This window comes from Stegostoma tigrinum, chromosome 16, assembly GCF_030684315.1.
Source record: "Stegostoma tigrinum isolate sSteTig4 chromosome 16, sSteTig4.hap1, whole genome shotgun sequence".
Taxonomy (NCBI): Eukaryota; Metazoa; Chordata; class Chondrichthyes; order Orectolobiformes; family Stegostomatidae; genus Stegostoma; species Stegostoma tigrinum.
In genome coordinates, this window is record NC_081369.1 from 67,086,672 (window position 1) to 67,099,991 (window position 13,320).

Below are 13,320 nucleotides of genomic sequence, written 5' to 3' on the forward strand. Positions count from 1 at the left end.
TGTTTTGGCAGGATCTTACTGTCAGGAGGGGGTAAACAGGGAGTTCTCACTGCCTTTTCTATCACAGTATTTGATTTGAACCTAGGAGCTGTTGGGACCCCTTTGCCTGGAACTGAGGTGCGCATTGTGATGGAAAACTCCACAAGGAATCATTCTTCCTACACTGTCATCGCTGAGGGGAACAGTAGAGAAACTAAGGTGAGGACAATATAAGCTCACAATAAGGCTGAGAGGTGCGCACAGTGTATACAAGTTGGTAAACCATGTCACTTTTCCAGTTTTGTCAGAGCTGTTGCATCTTGTGAATGTTTAAAATTGGATAGTTCTAACTAATATGTAGGTCTTTACATTTTGCCTGGTATATCTGTATAATCACTGCATAATTCTGTGCTGTGCGTCCATTGATGACAGGATCTGGGGTTGGGTTTTTGTAATGGTACATTTACAGAGAATAGAGTATCTGCAGTGCCAAACTGGGCCCATTTGACACAACTGATCTCTGCAACTTTATTCTCTACAATAATTTCACACTCTGCATAAGAGGTTTCTGCTGAATTTTTCACTGAATTTATAGTTGGGTATCTTGTATACATGATGTCTAGTTTTGGACTGCCTACAGTGGCAGTGTTTTCTCCACATCTGTCTATCAGATCTTAAAGATCTCTTTCGAGTGATCACTCAGCCTTTTTTTTGTGAGAAACAGCCTTCTATTTAATCCTTCATGATACTTACACAATATCATTTCTGATGTTGTTTCTCTTAATTGATTTTTTTAACCTTTTCATGTTCTGTGTGTTTTCCAGTCTTTGTAATGTACAGTAAAGAAAGAAGCCATTTAGCATTTTGCAAGAATAATCAGTTAGTCCCATTGTATTTTACAACATGAAGGCCACACCAGAGTACAGTGCTCAAAGTGATATACCCAAAGTTTTGCACATAGAACATAGAACATAGAACAGTACAGCACAGAACAGGCCCTTCAGCCCACAAAGTTGTGCCGACCATTGATCCTCATGTATGCACCCTCAAATTTCTGTGACCATATACATGTCCAGCAGTCTCTTAAATGACCCCAGTGACCTTGCTTCCACAACTGCTGCTGGCAACGCATTCCATGCTCTCACAACTCTCTGTCTCTGCTTTTCAATTTTGCCCTCAAGAAATTTGTTGGCCTTGCTAACCTACTTTGTAGAATATTTGCATTTATACCCTAAATTCTCCTGCTGCTGTAAGCCATTTAGATTCATATCCAAGTAGTATGTGGCTCTATGTTCTTCTGATCAAAATTCATCAGTACAACACAATCTAGTGCAGCACAGGAACAGGCCACCAAGGCTGCACTGACTCTGATCCTCATTTAGACCTACTTATAGCCAATGCATATATCCCTGTGTTAGCCTTCCATTCATGTGTCTATCAAGATACTCTTTAAACATTGCTAAAATGCCTGCTTCCGCCACCTCCATTAGCAGTGTGTTCCAGGCACCCACCACCCATGGTGTGAAGAATCTTCCCTGTACTTCTGTCCTAAACCTTCCTCCACACACTGCTGCTATTGAGCTTTGGTGGTGGAGGGAGTGAATGTTTATGGCTATGGTGCCAGTCAAGTGGGCTGCTTTGTACTGAATGATATCAAGCTTAGAACATAGAACACTACAACGCAGTATAGGCCCTTCGGCCGTCGATGTTGCACTGACCTGTGAAACCAAACCGAAGCCCGTCTAACCTACACTATTCCATTATTATCCATATGATTATCCAATGACCATTTAAATGCCCTTAAAGTTGGCGAGTCTACTACAGTTGCAGGCAGGGCATTCCATGCCGTTACTACTCTCTGAGTAAAGAACCTGCCTCTGACATCTGTCCTATATCTATCACCCCTCAATTTAAAGCTATGTCTCCTCATGCTAGCCATCTCCATCTGAGGAAAAAGGCTCTCACTGCCCACCATATCTAATCCTCTGAATCATCTTGTATGTCTCTATTAGGTCACCACTTAACCTTCTTCTCTCTAACAGCCTCAAGTCCCTCAGCCTTTCCTCATAAGACCTTCCCTCCATACCAGGCAACATCCCGGTAAATCTCCTCTGCACCCTTTCCAATGCTTCCACATCCTTTCTATAATGCGGCAACCAGAACCGTATGCAATACTTCAAGTGCGGCTGCACCAGAGTTTTGTACAGCTGCAGCATGACCTCATAGCTCCGAAACTCAATCCCTCTACCAATAAAACCCAGCACACCATATGCCTTCTCAACAACCCTATCAACCTTGGTGGCAACATTTAGGGATCTATGCACATGAACACCGAGATCTCTGCTCATCTACACTACCAAATCTTATCGTTAGCCCATTACTCTGTATTCCTGTTACTCCTTCCAAAGTGAATCACCTCACACTTTTCTGCATTAAACTCCATTTGCCACCTCTCAGCCCATCACTGCAGCTTTTCAATGTCCCTCTGTAACCTGCAACATCCTTCGCACTGTGCACAACTCCACCGACTTTAGTGTCATCCGCAAATTTACTAACCCATCCTTCTACACCCTCATCCAGGTCATTTATAAAGATGACAAACAGCAGTGGCCTCAAAGATCCTCGCAGTACACCACTAGTAACTGAACTCCAGGATGAACATTTCCTATCAACCACCACCCTCTGTCTTCTTCCAACTAGCCAATTTTTGATCCACACCACTAAATCACCCTCAATCCCATGCCTCCGTATTTTCTGTAGTAGCCTACCGTGGGGAACCTTATCAAATGCTTTACTGAAATTCACTTCTTGAGTGTTTTTCCAAGCTGCACCCATCCAGACAAGAGGGAAGTATTCTATCACACTCCTGACATGTGTCTTCCAGGTGGTGGCTGGACTTTGGGGAGTCAGGAGGCTAACTGATTATTAGTCGTTCATCTACTTTTGTAACAGTATTCACATGACTAGTGCACTTGTGTTTCTAGTCAATGGTAACTCGGAGGATGTTAATCATCGGGTATTCAGTGATGGTGATACCATTGAATGTTGAAAATGTTCTTTGTGTGGTGTAGATGTTACTTGTCATTGTCAACCAAACCTGGACATTGTTCAGGTCTTTTTGCATTGGGTCATGGACTGCTTCAGTTTCTGAGGAGTCACGAATAGTGCTGAATGTTACATAGAACATAGAACATAGAACAGTACAGAACAGGCCCTTCAGCCCACAATGTTGTGCCGACCATTGATCCTCATGTATGCACCCTCAAATTTCTGTGACCATATACATGTCCAGCAGTCTCTTAAATGACCCCAATGACCTTGCTTCCACAACTGCTGCTGGCAACGCATTCCATGCTCTCACAACTCTCTGCGTAAAGAACCTGCCTCTGACATCCCCTCTATACTTTTCTCCAACCAGCTTAAAACTATGACCCCTCGTGCTAGCCATTTCTGCCCTGGGAAATAGTCTCTGGCTATCAACTCTATCTATGCCTCTCATTATCTTGTATACCTCAATTAGGTCCCCTCTCCTCCTCCTTTTCTCCAATGAAAAGAGACCGAGCTCCGTCAACCTCTCTTCATAAGATAAGCCCTCCAGTCCAGGCAGCATCCTGGTAAACCTCCTCTGAACCCTCTCCAAAGCATCCACATCTTTCCTATAATAGGGCGACCAGAACTGGACGCAGTATTCCAAGTGCGGTCTAACCAAAGTTTTATAGAGCTGCAACAAGATCTCACGACTCTTAAACTCAATCCCCCTGTTAATGAAAGCCAAAACACCATATGCTTTCTTAACAACCCTGTCCACTTGGGTGGCCATTTTAAGGGATCTATGTATCTGCACACCAAGATCCCTCTGTTCCTCCACGCTGCCAAGAATCATCAGTGAAAATCCCCAACTCTGACCTTCTGATTGTCAGAGAAACCCATCTGGTTCATGAATGTCCATCAGGGAAGGAAATTTGCCATCCTAGCTTAGTGTGGTCATGATGGAGTTGTGTGACTCCGGCCCCACAGCAATTTGGTTAACTTTCAGCTGCCTCCTGAAATGGTCTGGCAAACCATTCATAGAGTTATACAGCGCAGAAACAGACCCTTTGGTCCAACTCACCCATGCTGACCAGATGTCCTAAACTGATTTAGTCCCATTTGGTCCACATCTCTTTAAACCTTTCCCATCCTGATGCTTTTTAAATGTTGTAATTGTACCCGTTGTGCAGCACCAACTCTGGCAGCTCATTCTATACATGCAGCAGCGAGACCAGAATTGAATGTAGTATTCTAAAAGTGGCCTCACCAGTGTCCTGCACAGACGCATAATGACATCTCAACTCCTGTACTGAATGTACTGACCAATAACAGCGGAGTACCAAATGCCGCCTTCACCACCCTGTCTACCTGTGACTCTACTTTCAAGGAATTCTGCAGCTGCACCCTTAAGTTGTTTGGCAAACTCCCTAGGGCCCTATATTATTAACTGTATAGGTCCTGCCCATGTTTGCCTTATGAAAATGCAACACCCTCACATTTACCTGAATTAAACTCTGTTTGCCATTTCTCGGCCCATTAGCCCATCAGATCAAGGTGGGAGATAACCATCTCATCCGCGACACCACTAATTTTGATGTTATCTGCAAACTTACTGACGCCGCCTCCTATATTTATAGTCAAGTCGTTTATACAAATGATATCAAGCAGCAGACCCAGCAACAATCTTGCAGCACACAGCTGGTCATAGGCCTTCAGTCCGACAAACAACCCTCCACCATCTACCTTTCTCTCCAAATGGCAAGCTCGCCCTAAATTTCATGTGATCTAACATTGCCAACCAGTCACAACCTTGTTGAATGTCTTCCTGAGCACATAGACAACATATGTTGCTCTGCCTTCAACAATCTTCTTTGTCACCTCTTCAAAAAAAGTCAATCAAGTTAGTGAGACTCAGTTTCCCACGCACAAAGCCATGTTCACTATCCCTAATCAGTCCCTGCCTTTCCAAGTATATGTATAACCGGTCCCTCTGAATCCCTTCGAACAAATTACCCACGACTGATATCAGGCTCACTGGTCTATAGTTTCTTGGCTTTTCCCTACAGCCTTTCTTAAATGCTGGCACCACAGTAGCCAACCTCCAGCCTTCTGGCACCTTACCGGAGATCTAAATGTTGATGATACAAATATCTCAGCAAGGGCCCAGCAATCTCTTCCCAGCTTCGCATAAATTTCTGGGATACATATGATCAGGTGCTGGGGATTTATCTACATTTATGCATTTTAAGAGCTCCAGCACCACCTCTTCTGTAGGATAATGTTTTATAATAAAGAATGTTTTGGATTGTTGTAAATTGTAATCAAATATTCAGTCCGCTAGATGATACAAGAATTTAAAAAGCTTACATTTATATTGTGCATTTGACTTGTCAGCTACATAGCAGATTACTGCAGGAAGTAAATTATTTTTGAAATTTAGCTCTCATTATGTAAACAAATGAAGCCATACAGCAATCAGAGAATTTACCATTTAATAACAAAACAGAAATTGCTGATGAAACTCAGTAGGTCTGGCAGCATCTGTGTGAAGAAAGCAGAGTTTACATTTCAAGTCCAGTGATTCAGAGGGGTTTAAGTGGCACAGCTAAATATCAGGCAATTATACTCATTTGCTATTTTTCATCTAGTGCTGTGGAATCTATTCCATTTATCTGAGTTGGCAGATTAGGCCATGGTTTAGGATGTAATGGAATTTAGGATGTGGAAGCTTTGGAAAGAGTGCAGAGGAGATTTTCTAGGATGGTGCCTGGTATGGAGGGAAGGTCTTACGAGGAAAGGCTGAGGGACTTGAGGCTGTTTTCATTAGAGAGAAGAAAGTTGAGAGGTGACTTAATTGAAACATATAAAATAATCAGAGGGTTAGATAGGGTGGATAGGGAGAGCCTTTTTCCTAGGATGGTGACGGCGAGCACGAGGGGGCATAGCTTTACGTTGAGGGGTGAAAGATATAGGACAGATGTCAGAGGTAGTTTCTTTACTCAGAGTAGTAACGGAATGGAACGCTTTGCGTGCAACGGTAGTAGATTCGCCAACTTTAGGTACATTTAAGTCGTCATTGGATAAGGATATGGACGTACATGGAATAGTGTAGGTTAGATGGGCTTGAGATCGGTATGACAGGTCAGCACAACAACGAGGGCCGAAGGGCCTGTACAGTGCTGTAATGTTCTATGTTCTATGTAATCTCAAAGACAGCTTCTTCAGCAATGCAGCACTCCCATATAGTGCATTAGAAATCAACCTCTATTTTTACTGAAACATAGAATACTGAGTGCCCTGGATAGAGCGGATTGGAAGATAATTTACCACAAGCGGGAAAGACAAGGATCTGAAGGCCCAGAAACAGTGAAAGATTGACTCTTTAGAACTGAGATGAGGAATTTCGCCAGAAGGTGGTGAATCTGTGGAACTTATTGCCACACATGGCTGTGGAGGTTAAGTCATTGAGTGTATTTAAGACAGAGATAAGTTCTTGATTAGTAATGGGATCAAAGGTTACGGAGAGAAGGCAAAAGAATGGAGTTGAGAAACATATATCAGGCCTGATTGAATAGTGGAGCAGACCTGACAGACTGAATGGCCTAATTCTGCTGCTATATCTTATGGTCTTAGGGGTGCTGTAATTTCTTGACTGGGCCTTGAAACCATCACTGTCTCGGTCAAGTAAAAGAGTGTTGCTGTAGGCCAAGCCCACAGTCTTTACAAAGACACAGGCTTATGTACTGGGTCTGTAGGATAGCGCCAATTGTGTACAGGGTTTCTATAACATGTAGATGAGGGAGTACATCTCTTCTCAGGAGATGTTGTAAAGTTTCATTGAGCTAGATGTCCTTCCCCACCCATGAGTTCAGTGTTATTCATATTTAATGTAAGTGAGTTCTTAGAATGATCTGTGGTAAATGTCAAATTCTGCACCATCTCTACCTGTAGCAGATGAGCTGTTAAAATGATTCACTGAAATAAGATCAGAGTATGTTGCAAATAATTTCCTTTTTATTGGGGGGATAAACACTGCAGCTGTCAGCAACTGATACAACAAAGGATATCAGAGATAGGCAGGAAATTGGAATTCAGATCGTAATCTGTTCAGCTGTGATTTCATTTAAGTGTGGAGAGGGTTCTTGTGGCACAACTGTAGTGCCCCTGCCTGTGTGCCTGAAGGCCCGGGTTCAAATCCAAATTGTACTGATGTATGTCATATGTCCAAGCAGTTTGATTAAAAGTAACTGTTTAACAGCAGAGCAGGTTCACAGGGCCAAATGGTCTGTGCCTGCTCCTAGTTGAGATGTCTGTAATATGCCCCCTCAATTTTAATAACTCCACCATTGGTAGCTGTGCTTTCAGCTGCTGAAGACTTTTGGAGTTTTTCTAGACTCACAAGTTTCTTTCCTAATCCCCTCTACCTCACTTCTTTCAGACTTTTTAAAATCTATCTCTTTGACAAAGCATTTAGTCACAAACATGTCCCTAAGTAGCTCCATGTCAAATATTACAGAACATAAAACATATTTACTGACCTACCCACGAAGGGCCTTTGTCATTTCACAATGTTAAGGACTCCACGTATAGGTGCATTGATGAGACAGATATGCCTCTCATGCAGTAACAGGTGTGTTTTCAGCAATGACACTTCATGCAACGTACTGGGATTGAATGGCTGGGTGGCGCTGAAACTACGGTTTTGTGTTAATAGGTGAAACCTGGAATGGAAGGCAAGGAAGGAGAGCTGCTGGTTAAAGGAAAGTCAGTGTTTCGAGAATATTGGAACAGAACAAAAGAAACACAGGACTCATTTACATCGGACGGCTGGTTCAAGACAGGTATCATCTAGTGCCACCTTGCTATGTAAACCTTCCATTGATCAATCAACTGACATAGATCATCTGGAACTCAGCATGGAAAGGAGAACCAGATATTGATTACAGTAGTAGCTCAGGAGACACACATAATGTTATCTATAAAGTACCAGCAGGGGTCAGTGTTATAGTGGAGTTTATCACAGCATTACAATCTATCATTGTGCTACAGTGACGGCGTGGGGTTCATCATTGTGTTACAGAGCGGGATGTGGTGTCATACATCAGTGTGCTACAGTGAGGTGAGTTAAGTATATTGGAGTATTACAGTGAGGAGGTACATCGGTGTTACAGTGAAGTGAATGAGGAAATATCAATGTGTTACAGTGAGGATTGTGGAGTATATCAGTGCAGCATTGAATGATGTGAGGCATGTGGGGTCTGCCACAGTGAGTGATATAGGGACTGTCAGTGTTACAGGGAGATGAGTGAGGTATATTAGCTTCTTACAGTGAGTGGTCTGGGGTCTATCAGAATGTTACAGTGAGGGGTGTGGAATCCATCAGGCCATTACTGTGGATAGTGTGGACCGTATTGATGTTACACAGTGGGATATGTAAGTGACTATGCACACACTGGTTTACAATATATCAGGGTTCCCTCCATAATTTTTGCTGAGATATGAATTGTTTCAGTTGTGAGACTTATCCTGAAGCCGCAGTGATCGGAGATGTAAGAACCATGAGATTTTAGTCACATTGTGTGGCTGATTTGACAGGTGGAATGTGAGAAATGTTTTCAGCACATCCTGGGCTGAGAAAGAGCTTTATCATTTAATTATGGAACTCTTGGCCTGTGACACAGGCTCCAAGAATAAAATACCTGATGTGCTCCTTAGATTCCTTTGTTTTCCTAACTCCATTCCAGCATACACCTCTTTCAGCTTCAGCTGAACGAAAATTAATTCAATATCTGTATTGCCCTGGTTACGCAGAGCAAAAATTCAGGAAGCTGACTTCTCCACCCAGGTACCAGTTGTGACCTTGTGTTAACTAGCTGTAGGCTAACAGAATACCCAGTGCTGGCTTGGCACTATCTAGTCCGGTTGCCCAAATCTGCTGAAATGGTGCTGTGGGAAGGTAGCTAGAGCACAAAGTCAGTCAGTAATAAAATAAGAAGTACCTAATTGAGAATGAATACAAATCTGGTAGCAATACCGGTAAAACACATCCTGTGTTATCTTTACAATCATGTAATCTCAGCTGTCTGTGCAACTGTATCTCACTGAATTCTTCCTGTGTGACCATCTGTCACTGAGCTCTCCCAATGCAACTGTATCTTGCTGCTGCTGTTACAAAGATAGGTGGGAAAGTGTGTTGTGTAGAGAACATAAAGAGCCGACAAAGAGATACACATAGATTAACTGAGTGGACAAAGATCTGGCAAATGGAGTACAATGTGGGAAACTTTAAAATTGTCCATTTTGGCAGTGTGTGCATAGTCGCTTATAAAAATCATATTTCCTGAATAGTGAGAGGCTACTGAGATCCGAGATGCAGAGAGATCTGGGTGTCTTCGTGCATTACAGAAGATTAGAATGCATGTACCACAAGAAATCATGAAAGTAAAAAGTATTATGTTTTATTGTGAGGGGAATTGAATGCAAGAGAAAGGTGGTTATGATTCAGTTATACAAGCAGGTGAGATTATCTGGAGTACTATGTGCATACAGAAGGATGTTAATGTGTTGGAAGCAGTGCAGAGACGTTTTATTGATCTAGTACCTGGAATGAGCGGATTACCTTCTGAGGAAAGGCTAGACAGGCTAGGCCTGCCTATATACTCTGGAGTTTAGACGATTTGGGGTAGCTTAATTGAAACAAATATAAATTCTGAGGGAATTGACTGGATAGATGTTGAAAGGATGTCTCTTCTTGTGGGTGAATCTAAAACTTGGCTCCAGTCAAAGCGATAGCAGCAGGAGGATAAATATCTGAGGAGTGAGACCTGGACTGAACAGCAGCAACAGAGCAAAGGACAGTGAACCTGAGGGTCAATTGTGGTGACAGGATAAATACCTGCAGAACGGGGTCAGTCAGAGTGAACCTGGGGGTGAATCTCAGGTGCAGTGCCAGTGGTGACATAGTGACTCCAAAAAGTGACACAGACTTGGCTGCTCATGACCCAGGTCTGCAGACTGAGTGACTGTGTCTGGAGAGAGGCAAAATACTTAAATTTTACAGTTCCGTTCTGCTGGGAACAAAGCCAGCGTGAGAGACTGGAGTTTGGTGACCGGTGGGTAGAGTTTGCAGAAGAATGCAGTCCCTTGGAATGCTGCTCCTCCAGTTTGTCAGAAATCAGGGACACTTCCACTGTTCGTGGTTACCATGTTTACATGTCAGTTGAAATTCCAGGACCTGTGGATGGACACACTATGGAGCACCGAAGGGACTGAGAATATCGTGGATAGCATGTTTAGTGAGCTGGCCACAGCACCAGCAAGGGCTACACAAATGGGGAAGAGTTGGGTGATCACCAGGAAGATGAGTAAATGTGGGCAGGCAGTGCAGGGATCCCCTGTGGCCATTTCTATCTCAAACAAATATACCACTTTAGATACTGTTGGAGATGGCCTCTAGGAGAAAGCAGCAGCCAGATTAGTGGCACCACAACTAGTACAGTTCTATGGCAGAGAGGGCCCAAGGGTAGCCGAGCAACAGTGATTGGGGACTGTATAGTCAGGGGCTTAGACAGGTGTTTCTGTAGCTGCGAGCAAGACTTCAGGATGGTGAGTTACCTGTCTGGTGCCAGGGTCAAGCCTGTCTCTGAGTGGGCACAGGATATTCTGAAGAGGGAGGTGGGTAGCCAGAGGTTGTGGTTCACATTGGTACGAACAAAATAGGCAGAAAGAGAGATAAGGTCCTGAAAGGGGAGCTCAAGGAGTTAGGTAGTAAGTTGAAAATCAGGACTTTGAGGGTTTTAATCTTGGGATTACTGCCTGTGCCACGTGCCAGTAGTACAGGTACAGATCGTCTAATTAGCAAGTTTGCAAATGACACTAAGATTGGTGGAGTAGCAGATAGTGAAGGGGACAGTATAGTACAGTCCAATACATGGCTAAAGAGCTGGTGTGTGAGGGAGGGGTTCAGGTGTGACAAGTAAGGCAGACGAACTTGAGTTTGTATTAATACAGGCAACGAGAATGTTTTAGCTATTACAGAGACTCGGTTGTGAGAGGGACAAGACGAGCGGCATAATATCCTGGCAAGATAAAGAGGGATGAAAAGAGATGGGAGAGTTGCTGTGTACTGAGAGAGGACACTTTGGAGGGCTGATGCAGCAAGGCCATATTGGATAGAGCTTAGGAAAAGGAAGGGTGCAGTCATTTTGGGCTTGTACTACAGGCCTCTTAATAGACAGCAGGTGATAGAGGAACCGATATGTGGACAGATAATGGGAAAATGTAAGAAAAGCAGGGTTATTGTAATGGGAGTGGGTGTGGGAGGGCTGTGTTGACATTCCAGTGCATGTCAATACAACAAAAGAAAGTGGTGTAGGGTGATTTGAAAAGCATTAATGCAGTCAAGTCCCCAGGACTCGATGGATCTATCCCAGAACGTTGAGGGAGACAGGTGAGGAAATTGCTGAGACCTTTGTTAGGGAGGGGGAATATCCAAACCCCTATGATAGTTAAACCAAAACACAAGCCCCAACGGGTTTTGACACGAATAGAACGAAGAAAATTACAGCACAGGAACAGGCCCTTCAGCCCTCCAAGTCTGCGCCAATTCAGATTCTCTATCTAAACCTGTCGCTGATTTTCCAAGGACCTGTATCCCTCTGCTCTCTGCTCATTCATGTATCTGTCTAGATATATCTTAAATGATGCTATCATGCCCACCTCTACCACCTCCGCTGGCAGCGTGTTCCAGGCACCCACCACCCTCTGTGTAAAGAACTTTCCACACATATCTCCTTTAAACTTTCCTCCTCTCACTTTGAGCTCATGACCCCTAGTAATTGAGTCCCCCACTCTGGGGGAAAAAGTTTCTTGCTATCCACCTTGGCTATACCCCTCATGATTTTGTAGACCTCAATCTCCGACTTTCTAATGAAAATAATCCTAATCTACTCGACCTTTCTTCATAGCTAGCGCTCTCCATACCAGACAACATCCTGGTGAACCTCCTCTGCACCCTCTCCAAAGCATCCACATCCTTTTGGTAATGTGGCGACCAGAACTGTACTCAGTATTACAAATGTGATCAAACTAAAATTCTATACAACTGTAACACGACCTGCCAACTCTTGTACTCAATACCTATGAATGAAAGCATGCCATATGCCTTCTTGACCACTCTATCAACCTGCGTTGCCACCTTCAGGGTATAATGGACCTGAACACCCAGATCTTTTTGTGCATCAATTTTCCCTGGGACTTTTCCATTTACAGTATAGTTTACTCTTGATTTGGATCTTCCAAAAGGCATCACCTCGCATTTTCCTGGATTGAACTCCACCTACCATTTCTCCACCCAACTCTCCAATCTATCTATATTCTGCTGCATTCTCCGACTGTCCCCTTCACTATCTGCTACTCCACCAATCTTAGTGTCATCTGCAAACTTGCTAAATTAGACGATCTGTACCTTCCTCCAGATTATTTATGTATATCACAAACAACACTGGCCTCAACATGGATCCCTGTGGAACACCACTGGTCGCAGTTCTCCATTTTGAGAAACTCCCTTCCTCGACAACCCTCTGTCTCCTGTTGCCCAGCCAATTCCCTATCCATCTGGCTAGTACACTCTGGATCTCATGCGACTTCACTTTCTCCATCAGCCTACCATGGGGAACCTTATCAAACACCTTACTGAAGTCCATGTATATGACATCCACAGCCCTTCCCTCATCTATCAACTTTGTCACTTCCTCAAAGAATTCTATCAAGTTGGTAAGACATGACCTTCCCTGCACAAAACCATGCTGCCTATCACTAAGAAGCCCATTTTCTTCCAAATGTAAATAGATCCTAACCCTCAATATCTTCTCCAGCAGCTTCCCCACCACTGACATCGGGCTCACTGGTCTATAATTATCTGGATTATCCTTGCTACCCTTCTTAAACAAGGGGAAAACAATATCAATTCTCCTGTCCTTTGGGACCTCACCCATGCTCAAGGATGCTGCAAAGATATCTTTAAGGCCCCAGCTATTTCTTCTCTCACTTTCCTCACGAACCTGGGACAGATCCCATCTGGACCTGGGGACTTGTCCACCCTAATGCCTTTTACAATACCCAACACTTCCCCCTCCTTCTGCCGACTTGACCTAGAGTAATCAAACATCTATCCCTAACATCAACGTCTAACATTGCGTCAATACCGATGCAAAGAACTCATTAAGAATCTCACTCATTTTCTCTGACTCCTCACATTACTTCCTTCCTTTGTCCTAGAGTTTGTAAGAGCCAGGCTTAAACTTCTTTTCG

General features: G+C 43.6%; 1 protein-coding gene across 8 annotated transcripts in view; it reads left to right on the forward strand.

Moving 5' to 3' along the window:
• Positions 1 to 13,320, forward strand: part of acsf3 (acyl-CoA synthetase family member 3) — a 63,592-nt gene that overhangs the window by 24,360 nt on the left and 25,912 nt on the right. For all 8 annotated transcript variants that reach the window (XM_048547036.1, XM_048547040.2, XM_048547042.2 and 5 more), the window contains 2 exons: positions 86 to 198; positions 7,724 to 7,850. In XM_048547036.1, the coding sequence (XP_048402993.1) occupies positions 86 to 198; positions 7,724 to 7,850 (240 nt within the window). The remainder of the gene's footprint in view (positions 1 to 85; positions 199 to 7,723; positions 7,851 to 13,320) is intronic.